At 63.1% G+C, this 16,285-nt stretch overlaps 1 protein-coding gene across 1 annotated transcript; it reads right to left on the minus strand.

Annotated features, from left to right (window-relative positions):
* Nucleotides 1-978: 978 nt before the first annotated feature.
* Nucleotides 979-14,870, minus strand: LOC119101090 (protein tyrosine phosphatase type IVA 3). The gene is made up of 4 exons (XM_037224356.1): nt 14,635-14,870; nt 11,985-12,116; nt 5,799-5,965; nt 979-1,703 (listed from the first exon to the last, which is right to left on the minus strand). Exons 1-4 carry the CDS (start codon nt 14,749-14,751, stop codon nt 1,592-1,594), a joined length of 528 nt encoding a protein of 175 aa, XP_037080251.1. The 5' UTR covers nt 14,752-14,870; the 3' UTR covers nt 979-1,591.
* Between the last annotated feature and the right edge of the window lie 1,415 nt (nt 14,871-16,285).

Here is a 16,285-nt window from a genome sequence, read left to right on the forward strand (position 1 = left end):
ATCGGAGGCCGGTCAGGAGCGCATGCGCGGCGGCGCGGACGTGGCGTGACAGCCCGCGGCAAATTTGGAACCGGTCGCCTCGTTGCACTGCTGCCCATCTGTTACAACATTGCCGAGTGGAGTCCTCGCTCAGCGGAGGGACACCTGTCGGCCGATCGAGCCCCGCCTCAGGCTGCCAGAGCGGCAGCTACAGGTGCTAGGAAAGCTGACGTTGTGCGGGTTTACGCGCATCGCAGCACATGTTGTCGATAAACATCCGTCAAGTTCTGTCCAGGACCCGCGTTTGTTGACGTTGTCCACGTTAGTTGGCTGTGAGACATGGAAGCGACAAGCAGTGGACTGTAGCGGCGACGCTCCACGTGGGTGCATTTCACGGCCGGAGCTATGCGCTATCGGAGGTTACTGCAACTGGATCTGCTGGGAAAAAAACGAACATCTGCAGGTCCAGCTACCGCATGCGTAAACTGTTATGCTTTCCATAAGTTGTCTAAACCCAACGAGCGATTTTCACCGCCGAGGTGTTTGGTTCACTGGGCTCCCGTCAGCTCCCATCATGATACACGACTTCCGCACCGGCTTCACGGCCCTCCCAGCACCCCCAGGAGACCCCAAGCGTCCGTGGGCGTCGCCACATCGTTCCCCGCCCGAGACCGGTCAGTGCCCTTGAATCTCGCGTGCGGACCACAAGTGTCACCAGGCACCCCTGCAACCTGCATGAATCATGCGCACGTGCGCATCTGCCGTTTAGCGAAATTACACGTCCCTGGATCAAGGCCAAGAATGATATACGACGATGTTAGGTTAATCTCCCTGATCAACGATAACTGCATTGGAGAAAAGTGGACGATTTGTCTTCCACTGACATCAGTGTTGGACATAAGTGCGATTTCCACCCTACTATCGATCTCATAAACGTCCGATTTCCGGATACCCACCTACGAGCAAAGATTCTAAACACAACTCCGCAAAAAACACGAGGCGAATACACAGAATTTATTTTTCATTTGCCTACAGTAGAAACACGCACGTTTCACGCACTCCCGACTATCTGGTCACAGATTAGTAAAACAGGGCCCGCGGTCGAGCGGTGCACAAAGACGGCCACGATGCGGAGCCACCGGGACGCCCCACGCGCCGCGTAACAAAAACAAACCTAGGAGAAACAAGAGGACCCCATAGCGCCGCCTGGTGTCGCCCGCAGGTAGTCACCACTGCCACGACGGCCGCCAGGCGTCGCACGAACGTCGCCGGCATGCTCGGGCAAATTTATCGTTGCCGTAGTTGGACGGCAAAACAATTGGGTACTAGATCAGCACGGCGGGTCGCGGTTCGTCTCACCCGTGGCGCAGACAAAACGAGCCCCGAGGCGAGTCGTCCCACAAGCCGCGTCGGGTGTCGACATCTCTCCGGCGTCGCCAGGCCGCGCCGACGGCCGCCGAACCGGCCGACCGGGCAGAGCACGCGCACGCCACACCGGACCAGCCGAACTGAACGCGGACGAAAACGCAACTCAATGATATGTCCGCGGAGGCGGCGCGGCTGAACACACGGCGGTGCTCCCGCCTGGCGGGGCGACGGTGGCGCCGCCTGCTCACTGCAGGCAGCAGCCGGCCTTGTGGCCGTTCTTCAGCTTCAGTCGGGAGCGTGGACGGTACTTCTCCAGAAACTGCAGCTGCTTCGCGTTGATGGCGCCGCGTCGCTTCCTGCAACAGGGTCAGGGTCGGTCAGCCACGAACGGCGCAGTTTGCTAGTGACGCCGCGCAGCGCACGAAGGGCCCGCACTGCCCGCGGCAAGGGCTGGACGGACGCTCCCCTGAACGTGACGTCACCGGAAAGCCCTAGCAGTGGGCAGCGTCGGCCAAGGACGGGCGCCGCGCGTCGGCCGGCCAGACGTAAATAAACGGCGGCGGCCCGGTCGCGGCACTGCGCAGCGAGAGAGCAGCCACCGGCCGCGAATAGCCGGGCCACGTGACTGCACGGGCGGGGCGCCAGCGGCGGGGGTGGGCACGGCCCTCCCGACCCCGACCCCGACCTCGGCTCTGACCCCGGCCGCCCACCGCTGGCAACAACAGCCAGTGGGGGCGGCGGCCGGACCGTCGGGGCGCCGAGCGGGGCAGCGGCCGACGGGCGAGCCGGCGACAGCGGTACGGTGGAGGACGTGACCGGCGAGTCCGGCCGCCGCCGCCGCCAGCCGGGCAGCGGCGGCGGCGACGGTGACGACGGACCGGCCAGGGTCGGGACGGCTGGACGGCCGGGGAGAAGGTGGCTGCACTGCAGGACAACAGGAATGCCGCTCCTGGCAGCCGGACTGCCGACCGCCAGGCTGTGCCAGACCGGGGTCGGCAGGCGCGCCAAGACACGCCGTCACACCGGCACAAGCACGTCCGTTCACAGTCAACTGGGGTACCGCCGGATTACAACACGCTACAACAGAGGACGACGAGACGCTCACAGCTGCTACGAGCACTCGATAGCTCATGGAATGTGACGGTGGGAAATAGCACAATGGATATCCGGCAGCAGAGGAGGTGACAGTCACACGTAACGCAATGATGTGTGAGTGACTCGGTAAGACAAAGCCTGCCATGTCCAACATTCCACGTCGGGCGACAGCGACCCCGCGAAGGCTGCCGACCTGATGCTTACACTGCGTTCGCGGTCGGACCAGCGCGCAAGCAAACAGCGCACGGGATCACCGGTTGCGCCAGTCACGACCACGGGGTCGCAAACATCCACAAACTGGGCGGGTATCTGGAGCCGAGCAGTCCACGACCGCCTGCGGCGGCGTGGGCCGCGACGCGCCTATTCGGGAGACCGCCGCGTACGCTGACGTCGCGCGCGAGATGGCCGCGAGACGTGCGATTCGTCCAGCTACTCGCAGCAGCGCCGAGAGGTCACGCAAGAAGCTGATCCATACCAGGGCGCAAAAAATGACACGAATGTCCCGCAGCGGCGGCGGCGACAGGAACCGGTCCGCGTCACGGCTCGCTGCCGCCAACTCGGCTCACTGCGGCCGACTCTCCGGCGCTGCGCGAGCGGCGCGACGACAGGCGGCCGACGCTCGCCGATCCACACGACGGCGCGACAGACCCGCACGCGTCGTGCGCGGCCTGGTCTCGGGTCCGGACGCTAGGCCTCGCTTCTCTGTCGGCTGACGAACAGCGCCAGCGTAGCATGGCTCTGTTCCACGCCAGATTCCCTGTCATGTGGGGGCCATGCGAATTGTCTGACCGCTGCCCTCGCGCGCCCATAGTCAGCCCCAGCATCACCAGAAGAGCCTCGCTGATTAGCCAGCCAGACGGCAGCTCCCTCATCCAAGACGGCTCCTCATCATCAGGAAGCCTCATGCTCATCCTCACGGAGCCTCATGCCCATCCTCAGGAAGCGTCCAACCTCATCCTCAGGGAGCTCCAACCTCATAACTCAGGGCGCCCAATCATCATCCTCAGGGAGCCTCATGCTCATCCTCGGGGAGCCTTATCCTTACCATCAGGAAGCCCCATCCTCATCATCACAGAGCCCCATCCTCATCCTCATGGAGCCTGAAGCACCACTCGCACAGCCGCCGCCCTACGGCCAGACCCAGCACGGTCGGCGGGCGCACTGACCCCCACCCGGGACAAGGCCACGGCGCAGAGCACCGATGTCGCTGATCCTCGATAACCACGGCGTGCGGCCGGCCGGGTCATCTCGTGCCACGCGAGCTAACGCGCCCCGCCAACAACACAGTCAATCACAGGGCCGCCCGCCAGCAGAAAACACGGCTCCATCCACGAACTCATCAGGGCGTGCCGCTGCGCCCGCGGCGCTCCCGGGCCGGACAAAAACGAACGATTGCGGCCGCTTGCGTTCGATGCCGGCCCGCGATCGCCTTCGATCCGTCGTCATGGTGACCAGATGATGCCGACCCGCAGGTGGTGCCCAAGCACGCGCTCCAGACGCACCCGCTGGACCGGACAGCGCGCGTCGCCCCAGGACGACTATTGCATATTGACAAAGTTCCGGGCGTTGAAGCGCGTAATAAGAAATCGCGGTTATTCACTATCGATCTTTCCGATAAAGTGTCGTATATGGGTGGATTGGTGGGAAGACGTCTGCCTGAACCGCCCAGTAGAGGGGACACCTTAAGACGTTTGCCGGTCACAAAGACACGATATCGAGCTGCCGTTTCAGATAGCATGCACCATGGCCACAATTTTCCTTGAGCTTGCACGAGGACACATCGTGATGTTCCCGCCCAAGCAGACATCGACGATGCGCGATGGTCACAGGATTTTGACGAAGCAATGCTGCAAGCGTGACAAGGAAAGCACTACCACCCAACAGGGCGCAAGGAATGCCAAAAAATTACAGCTCTTGCGTCATCATTTTCGGAAAACATCGCTGTGCAAATATGATACAGCCGGAACACATTCTTTCGGACTGCACAACAGATTGCCTCTTTCACGTACGGCCGCACCTGGTCGACCTTGGGAGCGTCCCAAAACTAGATCAGAGACCGGACACCGGTGGTGCACACCACCCACGCAACAAATGACACCAGGGACCCTTATAACGTCACGGTACACCGCCACATCTGACAGGCGGGCCAGACCGGCTTCGGCGGGCCAGGCGGGGAGGAGCGCCCGAGCCAGAGCCGCGCCGTGAGCAGCTCCCGGCCGCCGCGGACACCGCCGCGACGCGCGCCCGGTCCCGGCCGAGGGTGCGGGCGCCCGCCTTGCCGGCCCGTCACCCGCGACGCGCGGCGACGGTCCGGCCCCGCTCCCGACCGCCAGCGCTGACGGCGGCGAGGAAGCGGCGGCAGCGGCGAGGAAGCGGCGGCAGCGGCGACGCTCAAGGTACGACCGACCGGCCGGCCGCCGGCGACGCTCAAGACATGACCGACCGGCCGGCCGCCGGCGACGCTCAAGGTATGACCGACCGGCCGGCCGCCGGCGACGCTCACGGCACCGGCCGCTGTTTACGGCCGGGCAGGCTGCGACGCGGCGCACGGGCCGACTGGCGCGTCGGCGGGCGCCGGCCGGACCGCCGCGTCACGCTCACCATATCATCTATCAGTCGGCCAGACAGAGCCCCCAGACAGCAGGCGGCTGCAGCCCAGATACGGCCGGCGAGACGGCCGCCTCTGCAAACGTGCACGGACACGAGGATCGCGCGGGCGAGCGGCCAGCCAACCCTTGCACCGCATGCTAACGGACTGATAGGCGATTACTAGGGGGGTGTATTCGCAGAATGTATCCTGTCGACGTCACTCATGGCGTCATACCCCATAGATTCTGCGCAGTTCGACGTTCGCAGCGACCAAGACGACAAGGATTCTAAGCGATGTTACGTGAGTCCCTGCCGAACGCGCAGAATCTTTTACCGCGACTGGATCGATGGGACACAAAAAGCAACGGATTAACTTGTAGGTACGTCGATTTGCGCGCCCAGAAAGACCTCGAGTGATGAAAAGGTATTATGTGCGTTACAAAGAGCAGTTTCTGCAGTTTTCATTCTTAGGAGCACTCAAAGTACCTCCAAACGAAAACTTTGTGTCTTTACATGCGCAGTTATTGTCACGACAGCTACAGCTACAGATACAAAAAAAAACGAGTCGTGCTGTGAACAGGGCCGGCAAGGATTCAACGTGACGTCACGAAGAAAAGAGCATTCGTGGTGCGCTGCGAATACACCCCAGGATGTCTGTCTTAGTCGCCCGGCCGAGCAGTGCGGTGCGGTGCGATGACTGATGAGGTGCAATGTGCCGTGCCGTGCCGTGCCGTGTGGTGCGGTGCGGGGGTGGGGAGCATACGTACTGCCTGATGAGCTCCACGGCGTCCTCGTACTTGAGGCCGAGCTCCATGAGGGCGAGGGCGACGAGCACAGGCGCACGGCCCAGGCCAGCCACGCAGTGTACGGCCACGCAGGCGGTGGCGTCCGCGCGGAACCGCTTCCGCAGCAGCTCCAGCCACTCCTCCACCACCTGGAACAGGGGCACAAGGCTGAGGCGGCGGCTCCAGCCACTCCTCCACCACCTGGAACAGGAGCACACGGCTGAGGCGGCGGCTCCAGCCACTCCTCCACTACCTGGAACAGGGGCACACGGCTAACGTGGCGGCTCCAGCCACTCCTCCACCACCTGGAACAGGGGCACACGGCTAAGGCGGCGGCTCCAGCCACTCCTCCACCACCTGGAACAGGGGCACACGGCTAAGGCGGCGGCTCCAGCCACTCCTCTACCACCTGGAACAGGGGCACAAGGCTGAGGCGGCGCCTCCAGCCACTCCTCCACCACCTGGAACAGGAGCACACGGCTAAGGCGGCGGCTCCAGCCACTGCTCCACCACCTGAAACAGGAGCACACGGCTAAGGCAGCGGCTCCAGCCACTCCACCGTCCGTAATAAACGTACACACAGTAGTTTTTACCACACGGCTGGTAGTAAAAACTGATGACTGGCGGTTTGCACATCTTCATTGCCCCCTAATCTACATGGCATCAGGACGTGAAAAAGCACTCCAATGGACAACCAGCACAAACAATTTACGAGCAAGATTACACGAACATATGATGTTAAGACCGAAGTAATCTTAATCCAACGGTAAGTTCAAATTACAGCCTTGCTGACAAGCAAACAGCCATAAGTGAGTGCACATAAATCCCTTATTGTCGATGAATTCCGAGCAAAAGAGCAACGGGAAATGCTGTCTAACGCGACACGCGGTGAGAAAACACAGGCAGGCAGCGCGCTCACCCTCACCGACTGCATCGGTGCACCTCCAACCTTGGAGAGCTTTGTCAGGCTCAAGGTTGATTCGTTTCCCAGTCACACAGAATATATTGGCAAAAACGTCAGCGTGACACGGTCATTGCCGCCCTACCACCACGACAGGGGCGAGACACTAGCTAGGCCATCTCGCCTGCAGCTTGATTTCACCTCCGCTGCAAGGTCGCCTAGGGAACATTGATTCGGTGCGTTAAAGAGCCACCTGCGCGGTTGGCGTTCTGTGAAGTCCGGATACGACCCGGCTACGACCGGGCCGACCGGCGGCGGCGCAGAGTGGGCCGCCGGGCGGCGGTGCCGCGTCAGCGCCGTCCCACACCGCCCGGGCAGTGGACAACTGTAGGGAGAACTGGTATGCCGGCAATACTCGTCGTGTGTGGTCCAGTGGACTCGGCTCATTGCTGCTTAGAATAGCCCTTACACCAGGCACCTGAACAAGAAACATGTTTGAACCCCGCTGGTTTAACGCTGGGCGAAGCCGATGCGTATCGCGCTGAGTTCGGTAACGGCCAGCCTCCGACGCAGGCGGCGCTCGTCCGCGCTGTCCTTGGAGGCGATTCCTACGGCCGGCCTCACTGCGCCGCGCTGAAACAGAGCGCCGCCGGCCGGGAACAATCAGCCGCCGGCTCGGCTGAGGAGGCGCGCCGCTCGTCCGGCCGCTGTTGGTGTTGGCAGACGGGTCAGGGTCGCGCGCCAGGCAGCTCGTGCGAGCCGCCGGGCCGCCTCATCGTCGCAGAGGTGACACCGGTATCGACGATCGACCGCCGCCACGCCACGGCACGACGCCGCGCGACTCGGCGCCGGGCATTGGACCGTCGGGCTATCTATAGACAGATGCCGCGACCAGGGTCGTTAGCGCCGCCGCATCCAGGCGGAAATAGACGGCGCCCGCCTCCTCCGCTTGCGCCGCCGCCTGTCGGAGCGCCTGACCCGGTTCGGCGTATTCGGCTCGATGTCGCGCGTCATCGAGCGCCTCCCCCGCGCCGCCACCCACCGGCGACCGGTGCCACCATATGGCCTCGACCCACTCACCGGCAAACGGTGCGATCGATCGGACCGGGCCGGGCCGCCTCCCACCGCGGCGCCGGCCGGCCCCGTCCGCACTCCCGCCCCGGTCCGCATCCGCGCCCCGCCCGCCCGGCCGCCCGCCGCACGGAGACGGATCGCCCCCGACCTAAGAGCCTCATCCCTCGGGACGCGCAACTCGCCATCAGTGCTAGCGCGTGCGGAGAGAGGCATCGGCCGGCGGCGGCCGCAGGGGCTGCGACGCGGCACGGCTCGTCTGATGGCTGTGCGCGGACCGGCGTCCGCTCCGCTGTCACCCGGACCTCGCAACTGCGCCACGGGAGCGGAGCGCGCTAGAGGAGCTGTGGCGAAGAGCGCGCGCCGTCCGGTGTAATCGGCGGGGCGTGTGGGACGAGGGTAACTGCCCGATAGAACCCAGTGGCTACTCAAGGCGAGGCAGGATATGATAACTGGTCGCACCATGGTGCGCCGCGGTGAAGCAAACAGCAATGACTCAAAGTATACAGATGCACAAAGTACAACTGAGATGCTCCCAAAAGACCACGACAACGCCACTCGTGTTTAAAGCGCTTCTAAACGTGCCTGAAGAGCTAGTTTTACTGCCTCGACAGCACGCCGTAATTCCCACAACCGATCGCTCTGGACACGCTCTCAGCACACTAAAACACAGCACGCGGTTGCATGCACCCTCCCTGTCGTTCCGTCAGGTCCCTGGGCGTCCGACCTCCCTATCCCCCGTCCCCCTCCGTGATCCCCGGTCTCAGCGTCCCACGTTCCCACCGACGCGCGGAGCCTGGGTCTCCTCCGACCCGTTTCTCTCGTGACCCGCTGCCCTTGTTCTCGCCTTGGCGCCGACCCCAACCTTTCTGCGTCGTTCGTCGGACGGGGCGGGCGCGCCGCCGCCTCCGCCGGCGCCGCTAGAAACGGACCAGCTTCGGCCGACTGCGGCCGGCCGAGAGCGGCTCCCAGCACGGACCACACCCCGCCGCCGCCGGATGCGGAGCGCCGGCCGGCGAAAGCCGGACAGCGGCCGCGACGGGACCGGACGGCCGCGTGTCGGCGCGCGCGCCGCCTCCAGCCGGATTAGTGATCAGGGAGCGGCGGCAGGCTGTGACGCCACAGGTTCGAGTGGGCCGCGAGCTCGGGGAAAGTGAGATCGACAGCGTCTCGGCTCGCTTGCGGTCAGCGCAGTCTGACGACTCTCGCGGTGGTTCCCCCATTTACCGTAAAACGTGACACCAATTGAACTCCTTGGGCGCCGTCACTTGAGTGGCATGCACCATAGAACCATCGACAGACAGGTTACCGCCCCACAAGGAGGGGGAATAAAGCATTCCACGTCGGCTCGTTTCAAATTGATGGCTGACAGCAGGTGTTTCATTTGGAAAACGTCGGCTGAAACAATTATGAAGATAGCCTGACGTGGGAACCAGTGTGCTAAAATATGACCCCGGCAAGTTCGTGCTAGCCGAGAATTAATCGGACATTACAGCTTCGTTTACATAATTATCGCTGTCGCGACAAGCGACAACCCACGGGTCTGTTTGTTAGGCAGAGCGAATGTTGAAGTACAGTGCAAGCCACACTGGGACCGATCACCGGTCAGGCAGAGCACCGGTGTGTAGTCCCAAGACTTCCTGCAAGAGACGACACGGCCAGCTGCTGCGTGCCGCGCGTGTCGACCCGCGCGGCCGGGGTCGCCGCCGGTGTCGGCTGACCTGCACCGCCGCCCGGCCGGGCGCCCTTGCACCCCTGCGTGGGCGGGCGGCCGCCCCGCAGCTGAGCACACAGCTGGCCGCGCCACCCACACCTGCTGCTGGAGGCCGCGTCGGCGGCGCCGGCCCCCGCCTCCGCCGGGTCCGAGAGCCCGTCGGCGCGGTCGCGAGTCGCGCGTCGTCGGAGCGTCGCTCGTGTTCGGGTGACGCCAGCCCGTCTGCGGCGGCCAGCGGTCACACCCACCGCTCCGCGATCCGCCCAGAGGCTCTCCGGCCAGCAGCGGCGCACAAGGCTCCCCGGCTAGCAACGGCGCACAAGGCTCCGGCTAGCAGCGGCGCACAAGGCCCTCCGGCCAGCAGCGGCGCACATGTCGCGCGACAGGGCCCGGTCAGAGCCATCCGTGCAGTCACGCCGCGTGGGCCAGGCCGTACCCCTGGTCCTCCCCGTCCGTCCCGACATCTGGTGACGGGGGCGGATCGAATCGGGGGCTCAAGCTGACCTGCATCGACGTTTCGCCGACATATGTGCCATGCAAAACGTTGAGAACTTGTCACACGCGACAATACTGGGCGACAGGGGCCCATTGTCGTGTCACAATCGGAGAGGTCAGCCCGGGCGGTGGTTGGCCGGCGACGGCGGTCCTCTGCGGTCAGACCAAAGAGGCGGAGCGCGAACGACAGGCGGACAGCAGACAGGCCGATCAAGACACCGACCGATAGTCACCCAGGCAGCCCTGCGGGCATGGAGGACAGCAGACAGGCCGATCAAGACCGACCGATAGTCAGCCAGACAGCCCCGCGGGCATGGGAGATAGCAGCCGCATGTAGCACTTCCGAGAACAAAATACCGCCAAGTGCGCACGTATCGCGTCGACAATGCAGCGCAGTCTCTCCCGGGAATCAAGTGGAGTTATAAAGGCGTTATGAGCAACACAAGAAGGCCGGGATATTTATGGCGGTGACACCAAGTACGCCTTGCGCTGTCAGTGTCATGGAATAATGCGCTGATGACGCCTGAGTAAGTCCTGATGCATCGTTATTTGTCACGTAGTTCGCGTTCGGCGAAATAAAACGCAGCAGGCCGAGCGATGCGGAGGCAACATTACAGCGAAAGAATGAACAAGCAGGAGTGACGCGAGCCCATTACGTCTCCCGGTCAAGCAAAAAATATTGTCCAACCTAGCTGTTGCGTGTCAGGACCGCCGCCCGCCAACGTCGCTCTGTGAGAGAGTTGCACCGCCCCGGAGCGAAACACAGCGGCGCCCGGTGCGGGCGGCCGGCGCCAGGCGTCACGCGGCTGACGGAGGCCCACGAGGGCGCAGCCTCACGAGCGCGCCGCCAGCACATCGGCAGCCGCCAGACTCGGACAAGCCAAACGACAGTGCCCGGCCGCGCGGCGCGGCTTTTCCTGGCGCGCGCCCCGGGCGGCCGGCCGGCTCCCAAACAGGTGGCCGCCGCGCAGCACGAGCAGGCGGGGGTGCGCCTGACCGCCGGTTGTGAGGGGGCCGGCGGTGGGCAGCGGGTTCCCGCTGGACGCCCCGCGACCGGACACAGAGTCATGGCCTCGTCCGCTGACCGAGCGTGGCTGTCTCGCCGCAGTCGCCCGTCTGGCGTGTGTTCCGCGGGCAGCCGAGGCCGGCCGGCCGGACCGGCGCAGGGCGGGACGGCCCTGGGGTCGGCTCCAAGGTCGCAGGTGCGGTGCGCCGCTCGCGCTCCGTCGGCCCGATTGGCAGCGGCGCGCGCCGGCCTTGGCGCGCGGCACAGTCAGAGTCGCGAGATCGTATAATTAACCGTGGGCAGCTGTCGGCGCGTGCCAGGCACCCGACCCGAACTGCGCGACACGTGCACGACTCATCGACGGCCGGCCAGCGACTCCGGCGAGCCCGACGACCCGACCTCGCCCCGTCGAGCGGCCGGACGCGACCGATGCGGCCCGGTCGCGCCCGGCCGCTCCGTGCTGTGCGGCGGCGGTCCGCCGCTCTCCCGGCGCACCCCGACGGGCCCGCGCCCGCTACGACGCTCCGCCGCGTCAACAACATAAGCATATGCCGCCGGCGGTGGCGGCCGACACCGCACTCTCGCCGGGAGAAAAACAGCGCCCGCCGCCACGGCCGTGCGCGGGAACGCCCGCTCTGGCCGCGGCTCGCCTCCGCCGCCAGAGCTCCAGCCCCAACGCTCACAATGCAGCCGGCGCTCGCCACGGTGCCAATCCGAACGCGTAATAAGATCGCTCCCGAGCGTGTCATCAACATGCCCCCGCCTTGAAAACAACGCGTAATTGACAGCGCTGACCCAAACAAATCCACACCGAGCTCCCGGCTGACGCGCTGCGCGGGCGGCCGTGAGCACGCGTGGCCGCGACACGGCGAGACGGCGGGAGCTGCTGAGAGTCTGGGACAGTCCGGTCAGGGGCCGCCAGGATGGCGCCGCAGGGCCCAGCCGGGCGGCGCTGGACGGCGACGTGTGGTGGCTATTTACCGGCGCCGGCGGGAAGGTGCCGTCGTCGAACACGAGGTCGGTGACGGGGATGCCCTCCTGCTCCAGCAGATCCGTCTTGTACGTGGGCTCGCAGACGCGGACCACGGCCATTGCGTTGTGCCGCTTCAGCTCCTGAAACACAGGGCAGGGTCAGAGGTCAGACGCAGGTCAGGGGTCAGGGGTCAGGCCCGCACAAGTGGTCAGGTCCAGGTCAGAGGTCAGGCCCACGTTTGTGGTCACGCTCAGATCAGAGGTCATGCCCAGGGGAGAGCTCTGACCACGGCCGGGTCAGAATCTGATCCAGCTCAAGGGTGCGCCGCCAGAGGACAAGCAGGGGGGACAGGATGAGGACCACGTTAAGGGCCAGGCCACGGGTCAAACCCACGCCGCACGTGGGGCGCGCTAAGAGATCACACCAAAGGTGCCACGTTCGCAATCGGGTCAGAGGCCAAGTCCAGGTCGGGGTCAGGCCACTGACGGAGCCGGCGACGTTGAAGAATGTCAACAGGTCGCGGTCGTGTCACCGCCCATGCGACTTGGCAGGACCGGTAGACACCTGGCGACGTGTCCGGCGGTGGACGAGCCAGGAACGCGCCAAGGCGACGTTCGGGCCCGCACAGATCAAGGACACGTCACACAGGCCACGCCCGACACGTGAATACGCCGACCACGATGCGAGTTTTGGTTCTGACGGTACTCCGAACCAATGTGCAGCGCTCGGTTGTTTCACCACCTTGCTGGACGCGACAAGATAAGTGATCCGCACTGATAAGACACGCGCCTTAAAACGCGATGCGCGGCATGCGACGTAATCTTATCGTCATCGAATGTAATCCTGTCATCAAATGAGACAGGAAATATGGGAGGGGAAAACGTCAGCACGAATTATCGTGAGACATCACCGTCAGGAAAATGGACTACCCGGGAAAGTAAGCAGGGGAATCCCGATTGACCAGCATAAGCTGACACCTGTTGCTAAGAATTTCATCATCAATTCTGTGAGCGTTTAGTGAGAATCGTACAGTTTGCAAACAAGTGACTCATGCAGTGTCCGAGCACAACGCTGGAGTCGCCGTACCCCTCGCTGTGGCCTCCCGCTAGCCTGCCTTCTGGGCCGGCCGGCTGTGTAGGCAGTCCTTAGTGGGCTCCGTGCAGCTGCCTCTGCGCAGCTAACAAGCAGTTCAGTAGCGTAGTGTTTCCCATCCACAGCCACGGTGTAAATACTGCACACGAAGCCATTGCTCGTGTCTACCGTCCCGTGTCCGTGTCCGTGTCCGTGTCCGTGTCCGCGTGTCCGTGTCCGTGTCCGTCTTCCGTGTCCGTGTCCGTGTCCGTGTCCGTGTCCGTGTCCATCTTCCGTGACCAGTGTCCCGCGTCGCGCGTCACCGTCCCGTGTCCCGTGTCCCGTGCCCACCTGTCCCGTTCCGTCCCATGACCATTGGACTCTGGCCAGTGGTAGCTGGGATGACGGGCGGGGCCATGATCGGCAGCTATTTGGCTCGAAGCCTCGCCAGTTAGTCTTAGTTTATTAGTCCCCCTATGTCTTTTTGGACACCAATTACGGTCTCAGGGACACTTACGGTCTCAGGGACACTTACGGTCTCAGGGACACTTGTCTATGAAAATTCCCAGGTTACTTAAACTGGATCTTGTTCGTGGGATATAAACAATTTTTACCGGAGGACACGGACACGATAAGCCACAACGCTAGCGTTCCACGGCACATCACAATGTCTACGGGGAGAAAACCATTAGTTCACTAACGTAATGGGTCTCATATCACCCAGGAACGCGAACCGTTTCTACGCTGCTGTCGACTCAGAAATTGTACCTTCAACCAAGACGAGAGCGAATGTGGGATCTGACCTGCGAGCACTTTTAGCGCGTACCTGACGAAGGGCAAACCCAACTGACGCGCTACCAGAGTAGCAGGTGCAACGCGTTTCGCGCTGCGAGGCCGTAAATGGGGCACATAGGGGCGGTCGGCAGGTAAGGGGTCAAACGGCTCCCCTAGCCCTATCCAACCGAATGAAGGACTGGACTGTGCCGCCAGAACATGGTGGTCGCGTGTGAGGGAAGCTGATAACGTCTTCCGCAAGTCTGTCGTTACAGACCATACCACATACTCCAGTCGAGGATTATGGTACCACAAAAGCGCCGACAGTACTCCCACCTCCCCGTCCCGCTCTCCCTAGTCAGGCGATGTCAAGCATTGGCAACTACTGGGGTCGCTATGACCCGGTTTCATAAATAGAATTCACGAATAAATGCGCTTCAATTCACGCAAAGCTGCACAAGGCGCAGCGGCGAACAGGCGCGGCATGAACAATAACGCTTCTCCTTGACTGTCGACATCAAACAGCGAAAGGCTTTTTCGAGACGCTCACTTACGCGACGCCACTCAAACTGTGCAGTTTCGAGTCCTCGCTTCATGAGACGGGTCCGGGACACGATGGCCAAACCCTGAGGCGTGCGATGAACCCGACCCCGACACACCACCACACAAATCGCACCCCGGCATACGGACCGAGAGGTGTGTCCAGCACGCCGCTGCCGGCAGCCCGGCGCCTCAGGGCGCCTCAGGGCGCCTCAGGGCGCCTCAGGGCGCCGGGCCCCTCGCCCGGCGGCGGCGGCGCGCCGCGAGGCTCACCTCCACGTAGGAGGGCAGGGTGGCCTCGGTGGGCCGGTCGGTGATCAGGAAGCGCATGCCTTTATACTCGATCTCCGAGGGAGCCGGTCGGATGCTCTTGTTCCTCATATTGCTCATGTCAGTGGAGAGCGGCCGGGAAGAAGCAGGCGGCGTCGTCGTCGCCGTCGTCGTCGACACCAGGGGCGCGACGGGCGCGGCGGCGGCCAGGTGGCAGGCGCTGGCTCCCAGCGCGGCGGCTGTGCGGGCACCGGCTCAAGTCCAGCGGGCGCGCGCGCCCTGACGCGCAACAGCACTGGGCGGGGCTCGGCGGGGCGCGGCCGGGCCCACTCAACCCATGTGGCCGGCCGGACCGGAGGCGCAGAGGCGGGCGGCGCGCGGCGCGAGGCGCGGTCCGGAACACGAGCGGGTCCGCCTGCCGACCGGGCGTCGGGACGGCCGCTGCACGCGCCAGTCTATTTGTGCTGGGAGCGGCAGAACTCACTGCTCCCCTTCAGCAGCTCCATACGGCTGAAGCCTCGCCCGGACTGGTGCTGGAACACAAAAGGGCACGTTCGTCAGGGCTGCCACACGGTAACACAAGGGCATGCTCGTCAGGGCTGCGACACGCCGACATAAGGACATGCTCGTCAGGGCTGCGACACGGCAACATAAGGGCATGCTCGTCAAGGCTGCGACACGGCAACATAAGGGCATGCTCGTCAGGGCTGCGACATGGCAATATGACATGCTCGTCAGGGTTGCGACACGGCAACATAAGGACATGTTCGTCAGGGCTGCGACATGGCAACACGTCCCTGAGCGACCGGTGCTGCAATGACTGGTGACTGTGTTGCCGAGGGAGACGCGCGGGACTGGTTCCACCTCATAACACGACAATGAGCCAGCTGACACACAAGTAACGGCGGGCAGTTAGGCGAAGAAGAGTAGCATGTGTAACGGACGACCTTTCTCGAGTTTGCAGGCATGGTGAAGCTGCTAAATACGTGTCCTGCGCACATATACATCGTTGTAACGGCTTTAACCCAGGCATCACAACGCAACTATCGCCTTCTTCACGTTGGCTAAGCTTCAGGGTTCTGTTCTAGATGGTGGATATGGCAAATCATTCCACCAAATGGCAGCACCCATCCGAGGCACCTAATGCCATTTGCTGCTTTAGTTCAACCTGTCTCTGACTCTGATTCATACATTGCACACCCAGTGGCGTAGCCAGGATTTCGACCAGAAGGGGCCAAATCGGGGCATAAGGAAGGGGGGAGATAAGCCAAGAACTGCGTCGTATTCGGGACCCTGTTTTTTATTGGGAAGAGCTGTTCAAGCTCGGGATCGCATTGCGATGCCATAGAGAGTCCGTTTGTATTATTTAGAAGCCCTGCGGGGTTCTCGACCAGCCAAAGCGTACTGGGGCCTTCCGGCTCCAGGGGCTTCTATCACCTCCACCCGATGCGGGTACGGCGTTGTAAGGCCCCTCGCTACGCCACGTGTATCACCTACGCTGTACTAGTTCCAAAGAATGAGAAGCTGATCACTAAAAGTTAACTAAAATGTAGTCGTCGAAAGAAATGCCTGAGGCGTGAGTTAAACATAGACTGAGAAAACTCCAAACACATACCAAAGCTACAGACACACTTGAAACTAAGCAGGACGGTAT

Source organism: Pollicipes pollicipes, unplaced genomic scaffold (assembly GCF_011947565.3).
Source record: "Pollicipes pollicipes isolate AB1234 unplaced genomic scaffold, Ppol_2.1 Scaffold_4881;HRSCAF=5763_pilon_pilon_pilon, whole genome shotgun sequence".
NCBI classification, from domain to species: domain Eukaryota; kingdom Metazoa; phylum Arthropoda; class Thecostraca; order Pollicipedomorpha; family Pollicipedidae; genus Pollicipes; species Pollicipes pollicipes.